General features: G+C 37.7%; 2 protein-coding genes across 2 annotated transcripts; both read right to left on the reverse strand.

The window, feature by feature from the left end:
• LOC131524314 (extracellular calcium-sensing receptor-like) lies at window positions 1-21,626 on the reverse strand. The gene is made up of 7 exons (XM_058751330.1): window positions 21,564-21,626; window positions 3,742-3,907; window positions 2,760-3,051; window positions 1,682-2,494; window positions 1,315-1,542; window positions 1,011-1,134; window positions 1-914 (listed from the first exon to the last, which is right to left on the reverse strand). Exons 2-7 carry the CDS (start codon window positions 3,900-3,902, stop codon window positions 1-3), a joined length of 2,532 nt encoding a protein of 843 aa, XP_058607313.1. The 5' UTR covers window positions 3,903-3,907; window positions 21,564-21,626.
• Window positions 20,844-24,365, reverse strand: LOC131524312 (extracellular calcium-sensing receptor-like). Its single transcript, XM_058751329.1, has 6 exons — window positions 24,145-24,365; window positions 23,515-23,806; window positions 22,471-23,298; window positions 22,132-22,359; window positions 21,832-21,955; window positions 20,844-21,757 (listed from the first exon to the last, which is right to left on the reverse strand). The coding sequence occupies exons 1-6, from the start codon at window positions 24,363-24,365 to the stop codon at window positions 20,844-20,846; spliced, it is 2,607 nt and encodes an 868-aa protein (XP_058607312.1).
• Between the last annotated feature and the right edge of the window lie 247 nt (window positions 24,366-24,612).

Below are 24,612 nucleotides of genomic sequence, written 5' to 3' on the forward strand. Positions count from 1 at the left end.
CTATTTATATTGTGTACCTCTTCCCATTATGGCTTTTTTAGTGTTTCTTTCTGGGTGTAATATAATGATATAGCACTTTGGGGCAAATATGGCCACCAGCAATCCAAAACTTGAAGCCAGGATGGCAAATATCTCTACAGCCACTGCATATTTTCCTGGTGAGCTAACATATGCTGGAACAAATGCAATCCATACAGCACAGAAGACCAACATGCTAAAAGTGATGAACTTTGCTTCATTAAAATTATCTGGAAGGTTTCTTGCCAGGAAGGCTAACAGGAAGCTTACTGCTGCCAAAAGTCCAATGTATCCCAGCAGCATAGAAAAACCAGCCACTGAGCCAATAGCACATTCATAGACTATAATAGACCTGATATATCGGCTGTTTTTATGAGGTGTTGGAGAGGCAGTTGATAACCAGATTGCACATATCACAACTTGGAGGGCTGTTAGGATCAGAACTGTGCATCTTTGTTGAGCTGCTCCAAACCATTTCATTGCTCCTTTACCTTCTGGTCGAGATGACTTGAACACGGCTATTACTACCATAGTCTTAACCAGAATGCTGGAGATGCACAGGACAAAGCTTACGCCAAACACAGCATGTCTTAACTGACATGTCCACAACTGCGGACGGCCAATGAACAGCAGCACGCACAGGAAACACAGTTTCAGTGAAAACAGCAACAGGAAGCTGAGTTCTGAATTGTTTGAACGTACTACAGGAGTTTTGCGGTAATGAGCAAAGATGACTATCACAAGAGCACAGAAGCAGGTGCCAAGCAGGGCCACAGTGGTCAGAGAGATGCCCAGAGGGTCCCCATAGGACAGAAACTCCACTTCTTTGGGGATGCAGTAATCTTTTACTGGGTTGGACCAGAAATAATTTGGACATTCTATGCACTCAATAGCATCTGTGCATGAGAAAGAAACAGAGAAAAAGATAAAAGACATTCTATAGCTTTATTTTCAGAGCACAATTTTCAAGGATACCTTTTACTATTTCTCACCTGTTGTATTAGAAATCTCTCCATCTGCACATGGCAGGCAGTCAAAACAGCAGACAGGATGGCCCTTCTTTGTGGCTCGCCTGGTGCCTGGGGGGCAGCTCTCACTGCACACAGACCGTTGGGGCTGAAAGAGACAACATCTGTTGTTATTCAGGCAGGCACTGATATGTCTCTACTGTGTTTGCATTATCTGATGGTCTTGGGGATACACTGCATTATTATTTATTCACACTTCATTGTTTTATTTAAATTTGTAAAAAGTAATTTGCACAAAAGATGGCATTTAAGATAAAATGATAAGTACTTTGTTTGTTTCAAAGTTCCAGTATATTGCTTCCTCATCGAGTGTCAGCACCTTTCCTGTTGCCGCCCCTTCATTTACCACACCAACTGTGCGGACAACTACTGATCCATCAGAGCTCGGCTGCCAGTTCAGTACATCATAGATGGCCAGAGCATCTCCATTCTCATCAAATGATATACGATCCCCATAGCCTGTGGTGAAGTTCACTTTCTGTAGGTAGTGAACCAGCTGTACAGTTTGTAGACAGGACAGTTGTTATATGTTTATCTGAAATTTGAATTAATATAGAGCACAGCATATATTGTTTTTCCACATTCAACTCTTCTATATGCCCGGAGAGAATCTTCACTATAACTGTGGGTCTTACCTGCCAGGGTTTCAGGTTGGTTTTATCGGCACAGCTGTTCCCACCAAATGGTCCACTACCCTCCTCACACTTCATCAGGCCATGAAGCGCATATGCCAGGGCATAAACTGCCTTGTATACATTGTAAGAGGCCCTCAGCTCTGATACATCAGTGTATGGTGTGTCTGTGTTGCCCAGGTCCTCTTGCCCTGAACATATTTTTCCCCCCTCTCTGCCTTCAGTGTCAAAATTGCACCCAAACATGTTCTCCCAGAAGATTCTCACCATATTGTTTTGTGAGTTGTTGTCAGGACGAAGGCGTAGCAGAAAATTTGCAAGCCCCTGAATTTCTCCTCGTCGGATGGCAATACCCAATGTACCCCCTAAGACAGACTTAAATCGTTGAGCAAGAAGCACAGGTGAGGTGGCCCAAGCCTCACTAGCAATCCATTGTCTGCCCGTGACATTTTTTAACAGCATCTCATCAACAACAGGCAACAAATAGCTTGAGGTGGAAAATACAACCACCACATTTGCTGTGGAGCCCTGAATGACTCCAACTATGCGTTGTATTTCCTTGTGGTTGTTATCATTGGGCAGTATCTCAGAGAAGGCCACACACCCTCCAAACTGCTGCACTTCCTGGTGGATGGATTGAGCAGCATTGATTCCATAATCATCATCACTGTAGAGCAGACCAACCCAAGTCCATCCAAAATGCCTCAAAATCTGAATCATAGCGCGCACCTGGAAGGCATCACTGGGGATTGTTCTGAAGAAAGAGGGATACTTTTTCCTGTTACTCAAACAGGAGCAGGTGGCGTAGTAGCTAATCTAATTAGCAGAATGAAGAGCAGAGATAGAGAGATGAGAGAAAGATTAACCTAAAGTCATCAGTACTAAAGCCACTAGCTTTATTTATTTATTGGTTGGAAGAAATAAATTTGTGATAATTCAACACAATTTGCAGCTATTATTACTGAACATGTGATTACAACATGGTATATATCCAAATATAATGTTATTAAAACAAATAAAAAAATAAAAAGTTTGCAGAAGAGATGGACTGATATACGTTTAAAAAAAATGTGTCTCTTACCATAGGCAGCCGAAACAGCCCCAGGACACTGGAAATTGCAATAGAATGAGTAGAACCTGGATCACCTATGATTCCAATCACTGGTGGTGGGCCTTTGCAGTTGAGGTCAGAGACGGTCTCCTCTGTCCCACTAACAAGAGCTGTAGCACCTCGGAATGCCACTCCAAGCCTTAAACAGTTATCATAGATTTGGTAACCAAGTGTGATATTAGGCAGCAGGTTGGGATTGCTATTAATCTCATTTATAGCAAAAACCATTGTTAGTGCCTGCTGGAAGCTTGTCATATAGAAGCTGGAGAAGACAATGCAAATGAAATTAGATAATTAACCACAGTAATATATATGTGTGTCCCTGGACCACAAAACCAGTCATATGGGTCAATTTTTTTTAAATTGAGCCAAATATCGTCCTATCCTAACAAACCATACAGAAATGGAACACTTATTTATTCAGCTTTCAGTATGTATCAATTCATATTCTGATGTATAAATCTCAATTTAAAAAAAAAAAGACCCATATGACTGGTTTTGTGGTCCAGGGATACACATATATATTACTGTGGTTAATTATCTAATTTCATACAACTATTTGAACATCTGGTTTCTGAGGGTGAAAAAAAAAAAAAAATCTAAATATCGAGAAAATCACCTTATAAAGTTGTCCAAATTAAGTTCTTAGCAATGTATATAACTTATCAAAAATTAAGTTTTGATATATTTGCGGTAGGAAATTTACAAAATATCTTCATGGAACACATATGCATACATTATATATATTTATATATATATATAGTACATATATTACATATGCAGTGAATGATTTCAGTCCTGTCACCCATCATGTAATATGATATCAGTTACTTGTACTAGATTATCATTGACATTTTAGTGCCTATGCCAACATAAAAAAAACAAAAAAAAAAACACACTTTCTATTTTCCAGTTATATTAGGTTTTCTTCAGTGTGTATGGTCTGACTCACAGCTCACAGTGTGGTAGTTTTGGCTCTGTTCTAAAGCTCAGCTCTGCAAATGCTTTGAGGTACTGAACCTCAAAGAGACCACCAATGAGAAAGTCTCCATCCTGGTACATCCCATTCAGCTTGAAGTGTCCTTGTTGCTTACAGGTCCCTGAACTGGCCATAAAAACTACAGAGATATAATTACAAGACAGGAGCAAACAAATATGCAGAATTAACCACATCCCTCTCTCTTTTTCTGTTTATGTCACTCTTCACTCAGCTCACTCATTCATTATAAAGATTGCATGTGGCACATTTTTATAGAGCAGGTGGTGCCACTGGCCTCTCTGGAAAATAAGACGTCATCTTTGTCATTCTGGGGACCTTCAACTCCACCAAGTATGACATTATTAATTAATCATTATAAAACAGAATATTAACAATATATTTTAAAGCTGCAGTCCGTAACTTTTTTTTTGGTTAAAAATTATCCGAAATCAATAATTGAACAAGTACATAACCAGCCAGTGTTCAAAACTATTGCCTTACTTTAGCCAGATTGACAATGGTTAGCTTATAATAATGTTTTCTAATTTGAGTGGTATGGGTAGGTTTTCGTGGGAAATTCGAGCATGGCACTGCGTCATTACATCACATCTGTAAACATAAAGAAGTTGTCCAGGCTGCTATGCTAGCACATGCGAATGTGAGGATCCTGTAGGTGACAGATCGTTTAGCCTTTTCTCACAGCAGCTTAAATAATTAAATGTATCATTTTGATGGCGGATTGTGATCCACAAAGGATTATGTGCTTATGAAACAAATTAAATTAAATTATATTACAGTTTTAAATATGCTTCTGATTACAGATAGCCAGGGATTACAAAATATTTCAATTTTAAAGAAAACCAGTTCGAAGGGAGCATAGTTTGCTTTTTGGGTTAAAATAATTTCTTAATATGAAATTCAAATAGTATGACAATTTGAGATTAAATATGGAGCGAATTTTGTGCCAATATTCAACAAACAAATCCAGCGTTTTGCAAATAAACACAATCTGCTTTGCAAAGAAAAACTCGACTTTCAAACAAACGCAAACTGATTTGCAAATACAAAACTCTATTTGAGAGAAAATGCAGAGGTATGGACAAATATGTATTGTGTGTTACAACTGTGAGACTCATTTGCCTTTTTATGACGAAATGTGACTTGATTTTCTCACAAATGCGTGCAGGCAGATATTCTCACATGTGTGCAAACAGATTTTCTCACAAATGCAATCCAAAAACAGCAGATGGCGCTGTTGATCAATTTACGCTAGTCTGTCGAGACCCAAAACACCTCTTTTCCTTTTCAGGGAATACAGCAGACCAACATGAGTGGAGGGACCAACAGGCGAGTTTCTGTCTTACTATATCTATAATTAACCATTTAGCCTAGGTGTTTTCACAAAGCGTCCCCACTACAATGTTAGTGAAATTCACAATTAGTGCTGTAAAGTTGTTAACATGATCGATTAGTTCAAAAATCAGTAGTGACATGGCTAACCATTTAACTAGGCAGTCTTTCTCTATAAAAACTGATCCATTCTGTGTATGTCTTATCCTCTGTTGGATCGCGGGATATAGAATATATTGGCTACATATGTTGATACAATTGTTTAACATTCAAAACATTGCAGGGGTATGACAATATATTGTGTCACAATATATAGTAATTTTAAAATGCAAATGTATTATGGATAGCGACAATACTGTGTACCAATAATGAAAGCTTAGACAATTTAATTTAGTATCAGATATAGTAATATCACCCAAGAGGTCATTAATTATTAACAAAAAAAAATTGAAAACAAATCACATTATTTAGTGCAATATCTAAAACTTTTAAAATGTTATAACACTGTGCAATCATTTGTGTCTAAAATAATTATGTAATTTTTTAGCTAAGCAAAACGATGAATATTTATCTTCTGGTGTCACTCTTGTCCTGTGAATTGGGGAGAAGGATCAAGTTCACGCTGATATAATACTAAATTCAGCGTTTTAATAAACAGTGGTTTACCGGTAATGCAGAAGGATTTTAACAATGGAATGATTAGAAAATAATCTTTGGGGTCGAAGAACATGGGTTTTGTCACGTTTTCATGATGACCATGAAAATAACTAAAAATACAGATACGAGTATTGCATAGTTTTAAACTGCAAAGGTTCTACTTTTATTTATGTATAGTCTTAATAACAACAGAACAATGTGCTTTTGTAAAATAAAGAAAACACAGGATGCGTTCTCTGCTGTCACTGGGAATTTTCTTCACTTGCACATTAATAAAACAGCCTGAATCTCAGTGAATATGTGCCTCACATGCATGTCTACTTTTAAATAAACCAAAATAGAACAAATATTCTCTGATTAGGCCTATATAATCTGTCTGAAAGTTTGGAGAGGTACAGTTTCTCCTGTAATGTGATCCCGCCTCACACTGAGCACTCTGTTCACATGTTAATGATCTGAGATCAGCCAGGTAAACATGTAGATGCCCCTGAAAAATAGCATCAAAATGTCAAGCTTCATCATAGAATTCAGCCTACTTTCTTTTTCTGCGTGTTGGACGATGGCACGCTACACAGGTGAAGACACACTTTGGACAGCGAGGACTCTTCTCGGAGTGACTCGAATGACGAACGTTTGCATTTTGAAGAGTCACTAATATAATTCCTGACAGTAGCCTTTTATTCTTAACTTCATGAGTTAAAATGTTGCTCGACTATATATAAAAAGCTACATATTTTCAGTTGGACTTTTCCAAACAGTATTCAGAGTAAAATATTGGTTGAAATATGAAATATCTCCTTACAGGCCATTTTTAGTTTTAAATGGTAGTATATAGACGGTAAATAGTAAAAGGTATGTATATAAACTACTGTATGCTATATATAAACATATATGATAATAAACTATGATATCCCTTACGAAAATTAAAGTTGGTTTTACTATAGCAAAAGTGTGGTAACCATGTTTTTTTTTTTTTTTTTTTTTGCAGGTTACCATTTCTGTAATGGCAGCTTTTCTGCAAATACCATGGTATTTATTTAGTAATACCATGGTTAATTTTCGAAAGGTGTATCGGCATTTATATAGCTGAATCACAATAAAGCTCATCTGAACTTAAACTAGTTTGATTATAGTAGCCTATTTGTAATTAGTTTAGCCTATTCCTTTCAGTAGGTTGTCTATGTATAGTTTTAAACTTTTACTGCAGAGGTAGCCTACAACATTTCTCTTCACTGTAGGCTATGTCTCAACATATATAGCAGAATGACAATAAATCTTACTTGACCTAACGTAAAAATAAAATAAATTTTTGGTACACAGTTGTCGCTATCCAAAATATATCTGCATTTAGTATTACAATATATTGTGACAATTTATTGTTATACCCCTGCATTTTTTTGAATGTTGAACAATTGTATCAACATATGTAGCCAATACATTTTATATTCTGCGATCCAACAGAGGAAAATAGATACAGAGAATGGATCAGTTTTTATAGAGAAAGACTGCCTAGTTAAATGTTTAGCCATGTCACTACTGATTTTTGAACTAATCAATCATGTTAACAACTTTACAGCACTAATTGTGAATTTCAATAACATTGTAGTTGGGACGCTTTGTGAAAACACCTAGGCTAAATGGTTAATTATAGATATAGTAAGACAGAAACTCACCTGTTCCCCACTAATTTTGGTCTGCTGTATTCCCTGAAAAGGTAAAGAGGTGCTTCGGGTCTCGAGAGACTAGCGTAAATTGACCAATTGCATTTGTGAGAAAATCTGTTCGCACACATGTGAGAAAATCTGCCTGCACGCATTTGTGAGAAAATCAAGTCACATTTCGTCATAAAAAGGCAAATGAGTCTCACAGTTGTAACACATAATACATATTTGTCCATACCTCTGCATTTTCTCTCAAATAGTTTTGTATTTACAAATCAGTTTGCATTTGTTTGAAAGACCAGTTTTCTTTGCAAAGCAGATTGTGTTTATTTGCAAAACACTGGATTTGTTTGATGAATATTGGCACAAAATTCGCTCCATAATTAAACTGTAAATTGACATCTACACGCTAATACACACTATACTCATAGTGACGTAATGCTGATGTTGTTAGTTTGAGAATAAAGTATAAAGTATGCCAGAGTACAACCCCACGCACGTAAGATAATTCCGCAAGCAGCTGCAATTCCAGGTTTTCAAACATGGATGGCGACAAAGAGGCAAAACTAACGAGCTGCAGCTTTAACTATAGTTAATTTTTAGTTTTATAATGATAAATTAATATCATCATACTTTTTATTAGTTTGTATATTATCAAGGCCTGCTGTATACAACGTGCTGTAATTAGAGTTCGAAGTGTATAAAATGAGAGATGAGATTTTTTGTAATAAAGATGTCATTTATGACACCAATTACACAATTTTAAAAAAATTTTTTTTTCAATGCACATACATTTTTCAGCTAAATTTAAAACTTTTCCACAATCTTGTATATACTACAATCTCATAACATCTCAAATATATCTGGATGTTTTTACACGTTGCTGTGTTACATTGTACATTGTTGAATCTGCATTTGAATATGGTCCAGTCCAAACAGCCAAACAGCTATTCACACAAATCCAAGAAAAAAATATAGTGCTTTTTATGTTTAGTGCTTAGAAATGGTACACTGTAAAAAAATCCAATTAACAAAATCTTGTAAGGGCAAACATATTTAAGTTGAACTATTATTGCTTGGGCTTAGTTGAGAAGACAAATTATATTAAGTCTGCACAATATATTTTAAAAACATTAAATGAATGGTTATTTTCAAATCCAGTCAACTTTCAGAATGCTAAATGCTGACTAAACTAATAAAAACAAATACAGCCAACACTGAGATCATTCTGCATGTGCACAAGCCTGAGTGACTTTGTGGGAGAAACAGCGCCACCATCTTGTCAAGTTCACGCGTCAGGTAAGTTGCACTAAATAAAATGTATTAATTTAATGCTATTCTTTTAGACTAAATTTAACGAGAAAATCATGCAACATATATTGTTTTGAGTGGACATTTAGTGTTTTATGAGTTGTATGTCTGAAGAAAAGTGGATATAAGACAGTGTATATCAAGTTCAAGCCTCAGGTAAGTCAAGTGACACTGAATAAATATTTGTATTTAATGTTAGACTGAATTTATAAAAAGGTATATTTAAAAGGTGTAAATGTTTTATTTAAAACGTATATATTTATACACAAACGTACAACATATCATACAATGCTTATTCAATGTTTTTATATATGTCATTAAATGAAAATTTAAATGAAGGGAATGTGGTCTTTCACCTTGTTTAATCCATAAAACACTTAATATCAAAAGCTGTGTTACTATAATGAACTTTAGCTAATTTAGCTAAATAGTTACTATAATGAAATTTAGCTAATGTTGTATGATATTTTTGTGTTTCCGTGACGTGAAAAGATATGAAGCGATTGCGCGGTCTTTCTTTTTTATAAGCCATTATGCTTAACACGACTAACGTTAACCGAAATCTATGAAACGTCCAACTTAATGTAAACCACAGTAATACGCTCATTTGAAGTTATCATGGGCGTGTTGAATGGGTTTTTGCATCTGTAAACTTTTGCAATTGTCCCGTGAAGTAAAAAGACAACATTAAATGTGACTAACAACAAGCCACGGTGAAATGTGCTCTTTTCAAACAGGGCGGATTGATGTTATACAGCATTTCTAGTCTCGTGAATGGCACTTCGGAAGAGAAGATCGTCATTCTGAACGAAAATGAACAACTGAATCGTTTCACAAGGCCGTTCAAAGCATCTAAGTCAGTTCCCTAGATAGTGAATCAGTAGATTGTGCACACGAGTTCCTGCACTGGGTAAGACCGTGGCTCAATAAACATTGGGGCAATTGATCAATCAATTTGTAAAACGTCACCACTGGTATTTATCAACAACAGGCAGGACCATTATATTTTGATATAATTTTTTATGCTATTTGAGGTAACTTAGCCCTGTAATATGAAATGTATGTTCTATTACAAATCCAGTTAGCATTAATGTTCCCTGTTGTGCAATGGATTGTGGAATGGATTTGTGCCAAATAAAAATAATAATATTGCAACTTCTGTTTCATCACAAATTTAATTAACTGATACTGATACATTGTAAATGATTTAAAAGGCATCATTTCATTTTTTTTTACTTAAAATGTACTTTTCTTTCTCCATCAGGGTGTGGCCAAAGGTTTAATTGGTGATTTGTCATTGTTGCAAGATTTCAGATGCAACCCAGTCAGTTCTTCCAAGGCACCAAACACTGGCTCATGACCAGACCACTCCACTGCAACTACATACTGTGTACTTTCAAGACTAGGAGTTTATTGTTTTAATTCCAGGTAATATGTCAAGTCAAGTCAAGTCACCATTATTTATATAACGCTTTTACAATACAGATTGTGTCTAAGCACTTAACAGTATCAAATTGGAGGATAGAGTGTCAGTAATGTATAATGATAAGATTAAACACTCAATTTTCAGTTAAAGGCATTTCATTATTGAATTCAGAGATGTCATTGTCTAGCTCAGTTTAGTTTAAATAGTATCTGTGCAATCAAATCGGCGATAATCGCTAGAAATTAAGTGTCCCCAACTGAGCAAGCCAGAGGCGACAGCGGCAAGGAACCAAAACTCCCTCTGTGACAGAATGGAGAAAAAAACCTTGGGAGAAACCAGGCTCAGTCGGGGGGCCAGTTCTCCTCTGACCAGACGAAACGAAATATGTGTAAATGTTTAGAGTTTTTACTACAATTATAATGTGCTTTACTGTTCTCAGTGACATCTGTGCTTATATTAGTCTGTTTTATTCTTATTCTGAGGTGAATGTTTCCACCCAGTCCGTATCCAGATCAGATGGTGGATCGGCACCTAGAGATGACCTCTACAGCCCTGAATGTCAGCAGAAAACATGTCAGCTAGATGAGCTTTACAGACAGATCACCTCTGAAGACCTCGTTGGCCTTTGGGACAAGACCACGAGAACCAGTCAAGTCCTCTGCTCAATCTGACCTGTGTAACTAGAATTAAACCACGCCATGCTGGTTTCGTCTGGTCAGAGGAGAACTGCCCCCCCTGACCGTGCCTGGTTGCTACCAAGGTTTTCTACTCAATTTCTGTCACAAATGGAGTTTTGGGTCCTTGCCGCTGTCACCTTTGGCTTGCTTATTTGGAGACGCTTGGCTGATTGCACAGACATTATTGGAAGCGAGCTCAACTGGATTATGTCAACACTGAATCACCAATGAACTGACTTTAACTGGAAAAAATAGTTGTTAATGTCATCTTGCATTATTGACAAACTAGTTTCCTGTTTGACTCTGTAAAGCTGCTTTGACACGATCAGTATTGTATAAAGTGCTATGTAAATAAAAGTGACTTGATTTGATTTTATATACTGTAACAACTGGTTCATTTTTTTTTTTTTTTTTGACTTCTGCCTCATTTTAAAGATATACGTAGAAGTCGCGGTTTTTCATCTGAAACATGCTGCGATTTATATTTCAAAGCCACTCATATATTCATAACATTATATTCATTGCATACATATTGTCACGGAGCGGCCAGGCTCTCTCACCACATCATCACAAAGAGCACCCTCACCTGAATACTAATCACCTGCACCTGATCCCAATCACCACAGCCACTTAGCCACAGTACATAAGCACACACCTCAGTCTCACTCATCGTCCGGTCTCGGCTCAACGAAGTGGACTCTCCTGGCTTTCCCAAGCTTTGAATCTACGAAAGACTTACCTGTTGTACTTACCCCCTGTTCTCCTCTCCAACATTTGTCTCCCCCATCGTCATCCTCCAATATTCTGTGTAGCCATTACTGAGGTGTGTGCTCTCCAGCAAGTCCTCAATCTCCTGTAAGCAAAGACAATTCAATTATTTCTCTGCTCATCTGCAATATCGTTTTGGAAGATCAACTCACCTGCTATTCACCCATATTGCGCTCCAAACTCATTCTGTTTAATAAAGTATCTTCATTAAAATCTAACATCTGTCCTGAGTCTACTTCCCTGACACATATACTTTGTAGACATCCTTAATCTCTAATAACTCCATTCTGTTGTCTGTTGTTCTGTTTTCAGTGTTTCTTTGTCTGAATATGGCTCTTATCACATGCTGTGTAGAATCGGCGTTTGGTATCGGGGTATTTTAACGAGTAGGAGTACGAGTACATGAGCTCAGTATTGGGCCCGATACCAATACTGGTATTGGTATCAGTGCATCCCTACTAAGGACACAATAGAGCTGGTCCCTCCAGACGATATGAGGTTGAGGTTTTAAAAACCCTTAGTTCATTGTACCCAAGAAAGGTGGTGAGTTACGACAAATCTTGGACCTGTGAGTTTTGAACCGGGCCCTTCACAAGATACCGTTCAAAATGTTGACGGAGAAATGCATTTTTGAATGCACCTGCCCCCGAGATTGGTATGCAGAGATCGACCGGAAGGACACGTACTTTCATGTCTAGATTCTCCCTCAGCACGGGCCGTTTCTGTGCTTTACGCTTGAGGGACTGGCATATCAGTACAAGGTCCTTCCCTTAGGACTGTTCCTGTCGCCCTGTGTCTTTACGAAGGTTGCGGAGGTGGCCCTTTTTTGGCGGAGGTGGGAGTTTGCATTCTCAACTGTCTCAATGACTGGCTCATTCTGGCTCAGTCATGGGATCAGTTGTGCGAGCACAGGGACATGGTGCCCAGTCACCTCAGCCAGTTGGGACTTCAGAGATGCATCATGCATTCATGCATCTTCGAGGGATGTGAATGGGCCCCCATCTGCATTGACATATCAATTGCCTCAAGTTGCTTGCAGTATGCCTTGTGCTGGGCCACTTAAAAATGCTGCTACGAGGCAAGCACGTACTGGTCTGTACGGACAACACTGCGACCGTTGCGTACATCAACCACTAGTGTGGTTTAAACTCCCATTGCATTTCACAACTCTCCTACCATCTCCTCCTATGGAGTCAGAAGTATCTGAGGTTGCTTTGTGCCATTTACATTCTGGGCCTGCTCAATTGTGCAGATGGGCTTTCACAGCAGCATGCTCTTGGTCCAGCTGATATGGAGACACTTTGCAGCTGTTCTATTCCCTGACTGGGGGAAACCCTCGGTACAGATGCACTGGCGCTCAGCTGGCCCCAGGGCCTACACAAATATTTGTTACCCCAGTGAGCCTACTTACACAGACACTGTGCAAAGTCAGTGACGATGAGGAGCAGGTCCTGCTAGTTGCGCATTACTGGTCCAACTGGAGCTGGTTCCCAGAACTAATGCTCCCTACGACAGGACCTCCCTGGCGCATTCCTCTGACGAAAGATCTACTTTCTCAGAGATGGGGCACCCTCTGGCACCTGCTTCCAGATCTGCAATAGCCACACATCACGATCCTGTAGATCAGGGGTACTCAACAGGCGGCCCATGGGCCGCATCTGGCCCGTCTCCATTAATTTTGTGGCCCGCGTCATGCTGAAGATTAATGTATGTTTTTTTACAATTTGCGCCAAAATATTAGGCAGTTCGATTTTTTTCATTAAATGTAGGCCTATACAGTTGTAAAAGCTGCTCAATCTCTGCGAGCGATGTAGCTAACATGCAATTAAAAAGCAACATGTGGCACGCCCCAAACAACTTAAAAGACAAGCGTTGTCCAACAAAAGAGGTCCTACATCAGTCGAGTGTTTGAAATAACTTCATTATGTGAGCTGATGTGCGATTTTTGTCACAGAACGAGGCAGATAATATATTCTATATGGTAATAAAGGCTATGTCGATTAGCATTGGATTATAAATATACTTTATTATTATGAAAATACCAGAGATGGCTTGAAGAACACAGATAAACCCAACCTGGTCTCACAGAATTCCGTGTAATGACCACGGACCCTTAACCCTTTCACACGTGAGTTTAAAATATTCTAGCTGAGCCCCCGGCATGAGTTTTTTTAGGCGACCGTTATTTTAGAATTATAGCCTTATTGTTTCTATGGTGACGCATCATGCTTGTCATGTGACACACCGCAGCCACGATAGCGCTGTATGACACATGGATTGCTTTTATTTAGTTTTTCCTTTTTTTTATTATTAATATTCACAAACATACTCGCTATATTATGAAATATCTGATATTCCGATTCTGAAATATGTGCAAGTAAATGTATTGGGTTGTTTAAACACTTTTATAATGACCGTGTTAGTTACCGGGAGATGGGCGCCGCCATGTTTGTTCGCGCTGAATCCAAGCTGTGGGCTTTACACCATGTAAATTCATCCTCTCCTCCCGAAACACATTAAAGTAAGTCTCCAGTAAACTGGGAGAAGAGCAGAGTAAACTTTATTGTTTATGATATCAATAAAACATGTCCTCAGATTATATTTGTAAGGATCATTATTGCTGCTTCCATAGACATCAGCGCATATTTTACAAACTATATATATATCACAGGTATGTATTGCAAAATGACCATAAACAAGCAGTATAAAAGCATTACAAACAAGTCGTGTTGCATTCCAAGTCTCCTGAAGCCATTCAAAGTCTTTATGTGAAGAAGAGAGTAAAACAAGGTTTTAATCGCTGAAAATGATCCCGCTCCGTTAACGCGCTCACATCTCATTCAAACAGATACTCCCGTCCCGTAGCATGACGCAATCGGTCACGAGACATACAAGAACCAATAGCCTGTCACAACAGCATGACGCAATCGATCACGAGACACGCAAGAGCCAATGGCATTTCACAACCAAAGCTGACGTAAGGCTTCTTCTGGCGGCATTTTTTGAATTTACGCACAGAGACTGCAACACATAGGAATAGTTTTACGGCAGACGGAGACGGCGATCGCGTCTATTCCTCTCACAAATCAATTGTTTTGCCTCTGAAGACTTGGAGCATTAATACTTTTTGAATAAATTATGATGGTAGTTGTGTCTGTCTGTTGTATCTTCTGTTTTATTGACAAATGGAAGGTTTAGGGGCAAGGGTTGGGTTACGTGCTCATAAATGTGTAATGTAATATAAATAAAACTGTTGTGGCTGTTTACATTGAAAAATCACACCACAACATGTATGCAATAACGGCAATGTTGTTACCCAATGTAATTTACAACCTGGTCTCACAGAATTCCGTGTAATGGATCCGTGCGTGCACCACGGCTGATGCCTGTCACTGACTTGCATTGGTATCACTTCTGTGAGCCCATCATGGAATTTTCAGCGATTCCGTGATGCCACCACAGATTCGAAGTTAAGGGTCCATGGTCATTACACAGAATTCTGTGAGACCAGGTTGGATAAACCACATTGTCGCATCGTATCTTTACTGTCATATACAGTTGGATATTAAATAAATAGCCAGATAGCGAACAGATTCAACCACCTACGCAATCTTGTTAATAAATGACAGGATTGTCTATTAAAACCCTAATCAGACACTGTGACATTCAAATCTGCGTTCACGCTGCCGCTGATCCAGAGAGAGCAGTTTACGTATATGAAACATCTTACAAAGTCTTTCGTATCGTTATTTTTGTGTTACAGACATTCAAACAATCACAGAAGTACTGGAATAAAAGTGTATAGCTCGGATATAACGCTATCTACAGAAGCGAACAAAATCATCTTATTGAAAGTGACGATGCTTCAAATAAAGATTGTATCAATTACAATGTAATGCTCGCAGGTGGAGACAAGTGACTTAAAATGAGATTGTTCAAAAAACGTTGATTCATTCAGGAATGAAACAAGTGAAGTCTTTATGAACAAGTCACTTTTTTAATCAATTCGTTGAATATTGTATTCTATAAATAGACTGCAGCAATTTTCTCTAGAAACTAGTAAATTGTTATTTTTAGTTGTCGTTTTTTTTTTTTTTCCAGAATCATTGTATAATACTTCTTTCTAAAGAAATTTGTGAACTATATTTGCTCAAGAATGTTTTTAGTTGTAGTATTTTGAGTTTGTTCAATATGCATTTTTTTGTTTGTTTTTTGCATCAATATAGCAAAACAAACTTTTAATCCAATTTTTTGTTCCAGATTTTTACTTTTAAAAATATATATAGGCCCTATATATATTTTCATGCTCTGCGTTATTTTAACCCTCTCCCGCATGGTATTTCCATATGGCAACATACACTTTGTGTTAATTTCCTTGCCACTGTGTCTTTAAGAGAACATTCTCGTTTTTTGGTTGGAAAGAGAAGACCTTTGTTTAGCCAATGATGTGCTTTGGTTAAGTCACGTGACATGCAGTTTGTTTCTGTGGAGCGATTTCTGATAGACTGCCGTCTCTTGTCAGTAGTTGCTGAAAGCAAACTAAAACATCAGTAAAAAACAAGGACCAGCCCGTGTCACATGCACAAAAAAATCATAAAGATCACCTCAGATAAGTTATAATGACATATTCACTACTCAAAAAAGTTTTTATGAAATTTGTTTTTGGTAAATCAATCAAATGTATGTGTTGCCAAGCGGCAACTCTGTGCAATAGTGGAATGATATTATTGCAATAGTTTAGCTAGCTAGCTAGGTCAGCTGCAATCTGTTAAGCTGTAACAATAACAATAACATCATTAATGCTAGTGATATAATGTTGATTAGTTGTATGGTAATGGCATGTGTATAATAGATCAAATCAAATTTAAATGGCAATTTTACTTTTGATTAGATATGAATACAGGTAACATTACATCAGTGAGCCACTGGCCTACCATGGTGTCTCAAATGGGTGCTCAGCCTCAAGTTCATAGTCTTCCTCTCATAAGATTGCGTAATGTCGAATTTTCATGAACTGCAGTGTTTTTGGTTTTATGTCAGTGTTTTATGATACATGATATACAGTATTAGATTTGTTTTAACTGTATAAATTTGAAATTTAAATAATATTCATGAAAAATGTATTGAAATTCAAAGAATATAAAGCATTCAGCTAAAAAGAATGGAATAAATAAAAGCAGAAATTGTTGGAAAGTATGTATAAGTTTATAAGTACCGTGTTAAAGCTTATTAGAACACCAGGAAAAATATTAACTATAAATAAACTTACACTTATTCTAAGTTAGATCCACTGTTGTATGTTGTTGCCGTATGGCAACAAATCATAAAGTACCTTAAAATAATATTTTTTTCCCTTTTTTTTACAGCACTTCAAGTTAAGCCATTCCAAGAAAAGAAAAAGATTCAAATATTTTTTTTTATAGGTCTATCATAATGCGTGCGGTAGAGGGTTAAATAGGACAAGGACAAGCAAGACTTCGATAAGTAATAAACTGTATTTCTAAATCAGTAAATCTGCAAATATTATCTTAAATAAAGTCTGATGAAGCAAACTGTAATTTGTGGCCCTGCACATTTTATGTAGTTTAAATGCGGCCCACTTGGCCTCTGAATTTGAGTACCCCTGCTGTAGATGGTGAGTCTTTGGGGAAGCACGACCAGATCATCAGGCTCCTGAGGGGCGCGAGGAGACTAAATCCTCCTCGCTCTAACCCCGTACCCTCTTGGGATCTCCCTCTGGTGCTTACAACATTGCAGAGGGCCCCTTTGAGCCATTGCAGTCCGCAGAGCTGAGAACTCTGTCAATAAAGACAGTGCTCTTAACTGCGCTGTCTTCCATCAAGAGGGTAGGGGACCTGCATGCATTTTCTGTCAACGAATCATGCCTGGAATTAGGGTCAGCCAACTCTCACGCTATCCTGAGACCCCGGCCCAGATGTGTGCCCAAGGTTCCCACCACGCCCTTCAGGGATCAGGTGGTGAACCTGCAAGCACTGCCCTCGGAGGTGCAGACCCAGACCCAGGGTTGGGAACCACTGCTCTATTGAAATGGTGATTTCCGTGACACAACAGGTGGGTAGCTTCAATATATATATATATATCGTCGCTGTCGGGCGGAATCCCCACATCTCCAAAACCATTATTTTTCAGGAAATTAAAAAAAATGGCATATTTATTGAGTTATTAAACATTGTATCGTTAAAGTAGGTATTATACTTTATATTGCTATCATATACTATTGTGTACCAACATTAACACAACATTTCCCCAAAATCATGTTTAATTGGAGATACAAGATTTATGACTTGGGAGCAGGGATATACGAGATTATGCTGTTATTGATAAAAATGGTACGGACACAGACGTCGCTGCTGCCAGCAGTGTTCATCAAAGTCTGCGGTCACGTTGAGCCTTTTGACAAGAGACAAGGCTTTAAGAGCTAATCAAAGCTAATGATTGTGGTTACATACATCTTCCTAAACTCTATTTTAAACGTTAGGGCTATGAGTGATGCAATACCAAAATAAAACGGTAAACTGAGGCTGTCTAATAGGCGGAAATTAATCTGCACGCAAAAAAGTTGGCGGTCGCATTGAGCCTTTTGACAAGAGAAAAGGCTTCAATAGTTAACCAAAGCTAACGACTGTGGTTACATACATCTTCCTAAACTCTGTTTTAAAGGTTTAAGAGCTATAAGTGATGCAATACAAAAATCGATGAGCTGACTAGGCCGTCTAATAGGCTAATAGCCTAATCTGCAAATTTACCTACGTGGCTCATGGGCTTCCTTCTGCACCGAAGCATTACAGCTATCGATTTTTAACAAAACAGGCCTACTCAAATGTATCTAACCTAGCTATTTTCACTCGTTATTGTCTAAAAAACAGACAGAGTTATCCAAAGATAGGCTTACTTGGCGCCAGTAGACAACACTTTTTTCTCCCATAAATAAAAACCGTGGAGTGAAGAAGAAGTGGAGTTACGAGACTTCTCAGACAGTTGAAGTGTCCAATGGAGTTAAGAGATTTGCTCTCAAGCTATTTTCAACACTTTAGATTGGTTAATAATTTGTAAAATTAACAGACCCATGTGGGGACTGACCAATAGCATCGATTTGTGAAAAAATATGAAATTGACGAAATTTGGACATAGGTTTCCGCCTGACAGCGACGATATATATATATATTTTATTTATTTATTTATTTATTTTTCTTCCTGTACATTGAGGGCATAGCTTCTCTTGTGAATGTTCTTGATATAGTGTTGGTATAATGGAGCGGTATCTCATATTATGTATCTTCAATTGGGGAGCTGATTATGATGATACACCATTTTGAACAACAAAATTCATGCAATTACTACATGACGTGAATAGTTCAAAGCATTTCTCATGGGAATGATACACTATAAATCAACCATGTGAGAAAGTTTGATTTATGTAATCAAAATGGAATTTTTTTTAAACAATATTTTCTCCTCATTCATTTAGTAAGTCAAGTGTAAATTGCATTTAATCATTCTGGAATATTTCTATTTTAATACGTACATTGTGGGTAAAAGTCCTAATAAATAGTGGACTCACCTCGAACTACAAACATTTGTGTTAAAATTTCACAAGGATAAATATGTAAAGAATGTTAATATATATTGCTTATTTGTTTATAGATATGAAAATATAAATTATTTGTCAAATTTATTTGTATATTGCTTACCACAACACACATTGTTTCAAAGCAGCTTTACAGAAAGTCATACTGTTGGATTAATGTGCTTACTTAAAGGGTTTCTCCAACCCAAAAATGAACATTTTGTCATTAATCACTTACCCCCATGTCATTCCAAACCCGTAAAAGCTTTGTTCGTCTTCGGAATACAATTTAATATATTTACGATGAAAACGTAAATATACGTTTCACTGTCTTGGCCCAGAAAAGAATCAAAGACATCGTCAGAATAGTTCATCTGCCATCAGTGGTTCAACCGTATAGTTATGAAACTATGAGAATACTTTTTGTATGCAAAAAAAACTAAAATAACAAATTTATTCAACAATTTGTCTCCTCTGCATCAGCGTAGTGCCATTTTGGAGAATATCTGCTGGATGCAAAGTGCGTACGCTCTTCTGTGTCAGCCGCACCGAACGGATATATTTACACTTTGATTTAAAGGAAAACAACGTATCCGTGCGGTGTGACACAGAAGAGCTTGCGCACTTTGCGTCCAGCAGATATTCTCCAAAATGGCGCTACACTGACACAGAGGAGACAAATTGTTGAATAAATTCATTATTTTTGCATACAAAAAGTATTCTCGTAGCTTCATAATGTTACGGTTGAACCACTGATGGCAGATGGACTATTCTGATGACGTATTTCATGCTTTTCTGGGCCAAGACAGAGAAAATTGTTTGGCAGTCAATGAGACAGTCACAAGCCTCCCGGTTTTCATCGTGAATATATAAAATTGTATTCCGAAGACGAACAAAGCTTTTATGGGTTTGGAATGACATGGGGTTAAGTGATTAATGATAAAAATTTCATTTTGGGGTGGAGTAACCCTTTAATGCTTTTAACATTGAGAAGTTTTAGGTCTGGGTGATATGACGACCATAGTAAAAAGTTATGTATTTAAAATAAATTAATTTTATACTAAGTATAGTTCAAATATATTTACTAACTATTTCTCAAGACTTACTGATGTAAAAAATAAATAAATAAATAATATATAATATAATATAATTAATCTTTATTTGAAGCACTACTTGTGCAAAATGCACATTTCTTAATATTAAGCCTAAAATGTGTTTGAATGTCACTATTGATGAGGATTGTATAATCTTTCAATAATATCTGTCTTTAAATGCCGTATATTTAAAGTGTACCTGAAGTGTACTTGCAATAGTTCCGCTTTAGCACAATCATAAATATTTAAGAACATCTTTAGTTGTACTTCAGCAAAACAAATAAATAAATAAAAAATAAAAATAAATAGTTGTTCCAATTTAGCAGACTAAAAGTATAATTGCAGGGTACATTTATTAAGTACATAAATATGTAAATGCACTTATAGTATACTTAGCATGAAGTAAATGTATTTCAAATACATTTTAGCATATTTAATTTTAGGGATGGCAATAGAATGTGTTCAGTTAATAAAATAATATACCCAAAACAATAAAATAGTTTTAAATAAGAGTTCACAATTTTACCTCACAGTACTGTAGAACTATTTATTTTGTGCTTGTCTTCCCATGATGGCTTTTTTAGTGTTTCTCTCTGGATGTAAAAGGATTATGTAACACTTTGGGGCAAATATGGCCACCAGTAATCCAAAACTTGAAGCTAAAATTGCAAAAATCTCCACAGCCACTGCATATTTCCCTGGTGAGCTCACATATGCTGGAACAAACGCAATCCAGACAGCACAGAAGACCAACATGCTAAATGTGATGAACTTTGCTTCATTAAAATTATCTGGAAGATTTCTTGCCAGGAAGGCTAACAGGAAGCTTACTGTTGCCAAAAGTCCAATGTATCCCAGCAGCATAGAAAAACCAGCCACTGAGCCTATAGCACATTCATAGACTATTATAGACCGAATATACAGGTTATTTTTATGGGGTGTTGGAGAAGCAGTTGATAGCCAGATTGCACATATCACAACCTGTATGGCAGTTAAGACCAGAATGGTACATCTTTGTTGAGCAGCTCCAAACCATCTTATTGCACCCTTCCCCTCTGGTCGAGATGACCTGAACACGGCTATTACCACCATAGTCTTGACTAGGATGCTGGAGATACACAGGACAAAGCTAATGCCAAAGACAGCATGTCTTAACTGACATGTCCATAACTGTGGCTGACCAATGAACAGCAGCACACACAGGAAACACAGTTTGAGTGACAAAAGCAGCAGGAAGCTGAGCTCTGAATTGTTGGCACGTACTATGGGAGTGTTACGGTGATGCATGAAGATGATCATCACAAGAGCACATGAGCAGGTGCCAAGCAGGGAAGCAGTGGTCAAAGAGATGCCCAGAGGATCTTCATAGGATAGAAACTCCACTTTTTTAGGGACACACTGATCCTTATTTGGACTGGACCAGAACTCAACTGGACACACCATGCACTCAATAGTATCTGGAAATCAGAAAAGAAAGGAAATCATTTTCTTCTTTTTTTCCCTCCCTCCTATTCAACAATAATCTGCTCACCTGTTGCATTTGAAATCTCTCCATCTCTGCATGGTAGGCAATCAAAACAGCAGTGAGGAAGGCCCTTTCTTGTGGCTCGTCTGGTACCTGGGGGGCAGCTCTCACTGCACACGGACCGTGGAGGCTAAAAGAGACATCTGTTATAATTCATGTCTTTGCCACCTGTTTAACATAATGACTAGCTTTTCTTTTTTTTTTTTTTTTTTTTTGTTATTACATTGATTTACTCTCATTTTAGACTCTCATTTAGACTTGCAAAAAGAAAGAGAGCGAGAGAAATACATTAATAGGCAATGCTACTTTTTTTGTTTCAAAGTTCCAGTATATTGCATCCTCATCCAGTGTGAGCACCATCCCTGTTTCCAACTCTTCATTTACTACACCGACTGTGTAGATCCTTATAGCTCCATCAGAGTTCGGCTGCCAGTTCATTACATCATAGACGGCCAGAGCATCTCCATTCTTATCAAATGACACATGATCCCCAAAGTCTGTGGTGAAGTTTACTTTCTGTAGGTAGTGAACCAGCTGTACAGTTTGTAGAAAGAACAGGTGTTATGTGTTTATCTTAAATTAATATAGAGGACATATTTTGCTTTTACACCTGGAGAGAATCTGCACTATACTTGTGGGTCTTACCTGCCACGGTTTTAGATTGGTTATGTCGGCACATTTGTTCCCAATGAATGGTCCACTCCCCTCCTCGCACTGCATCAGGTCATGAAGTGCATGTGCCAGTGCATAAACTGCCTTATAGACATTATAAGCTGCTCTCAACTCTGAAACATCAGTGTATGTTGTGTTTGTTGTGGTCAGATCTTCCTGTCCTGTGCACACTGTTTTCATTTGCTCTCCATCTGTCTCTTTATTCCCAGTCTCAAAACTGCAGCCAAACATGTTCTCCCAGAAGATCCTCAACATATTATCTCTTGGATGACTGGTGGGCCGCAGATGTAACAGAAAGTCATGAAGCCCCTTAATCTCCCCACGCCTGATAGCAATGCCCAGTGTGCCCGCAAGGAAAGGCAGGAAGCGTGAAGTGTGAAACACAGGTGAAGTGGCCCAAGATTCACTCGCAATCCACTGCATGCCTGTTATGTTCTGCAACACCACTTCTTCCATCAAAGGTATTACTAGGGATGAAGGGGAAAAAACAATGACCACTCTAGCTGTAGAGGCCTGAATCACTCCTGTTATATGCTGAATGCTTCTGGGGTTGTTATCATAGCGCAGGATTTCAGAAAAAGCAACACAATGTCCAGATAGCTGCATTTCCTGATGAAAGGACTGAGCAGCATAGATGCCATAGTCATCATCACTGTAGAGGAGACCAACCCAGGTCCATCCAAAATGCCTCAAGATCTGCACCATAGCCCGTACCTGGAAGGCATCACTGGGAATTGTTCTGAAGAAAGAGGGGTACTTTTTCCTGTCACTTAAACAGGTGCAGGTGGCATAGTGACTGACCTAAATGGGGCAGAGGGAGAGGGCATGAGACAGAGAAATAACATGACAGTCAATATAAAATAAAAATTAAAAATAAAAATAAAAATTAATAATAATAATAATAATAATAAATATCAGTGCTTTTGTAATGTTTTCATACCCAAACAAATATATATGAGGATATATATAACAAAAATATGCATATAGTGTATTTTTACTTTTTGTATGCCATCTTACTATAGGTACTCGAAATAGCCCCAGAACACTGGAAATTGCAATGGATGGAGTTGAACTTGGATCCCCCACAATCCCAATCACTGGAGGAGGGCCAGTACAATTAAGATCAGAGGATGACTTATCTGTTCCACTAACAAGGGATATGGCAGCTCGGAATGCCATTCCTAGCATCACACAATTGTCATAAAGGTGGTAACCAAGAGTGATATTAGGCAGCAGATTGGGATTCTTATTGATCTCATTTATTGCAAAAGCCATGGTCTGTGCATGCTGGAAGCTTTCCATATTAAATCTAAGGAAATAAGTAAGAATGCAAGTAAGTAAATAGATAAATAAATTTGTGATATTAAAAAGAGATTAATAAATACATGACTAATTAATACAAAAGTTAATACATAGAAAAAACATCAAGAGTTCACGAGTTATATACACAGTGCATACAGTAAATATACAGTGGTTACGATACAGATATTGTGTCAAGATAGCATTGCTGTGGTCATCACATCATTCGAGCAAATTAACTGAGGTAAAAGAGGGAAAAGAAATCATAACATCCATATTTATTATATATATTAATTTGAATAATTATTTAATCTTTCTCTGTTTAGTCACGCAATCAGTCCGACTCACATTTCACAGTATGGTTCTTCTGGTTCTGTTCTGAAGCTCTGCTCTGGGAACACTGTGAAAAAGTGAACTTCAAACAGGCCTCCAAGTATAACATCTCCATCCTGGTACACCCCATTCAGCCTGAAGTGTCTCTGGAGCTGGCATGTGCCTGATCTGAAGATTGAAGCTGCAGATAAACAGTCAAGGGGCAAGTATAGAGAAATAATCAGAGTGAACCACATCACGCTCTCTTCTGAGCCACTCACCCTGTTAGCTTGTATGGGGTGTTGCTTTAAAAGAGCAGGTGGTGCCAAGTGGGAATCCCTGGAAATCAGGGTGTCACCTTTCCATCCCTTTATGATTTCCTGTCTCTAAACTGGGGGATGAGGACAAATGCCAGAATATACATGGAATAACAGACATGTTATGCATGTACAGTGACTTGCTTTATAGCAAGAATGACTAACGTCTTATTTAAAAATGTTAATT

The sequence above is a fragment of the Onychostoma macrolepis genome, chromosome 18, assembly GCF_012432095.1.
Source record: "Onychostoma macrolepis isolate SWU-2019 chromosome 18, ASM1243209v1, whole genome shotgun sequence".
Taxonomy (NCBI): domain Eukaryota; kingdom Metazoa; phylum Chordata; class Actinopteri; order Cypriniformes; family Cyprinidae; genus Onychostoma; species Onychostoma macrolepis.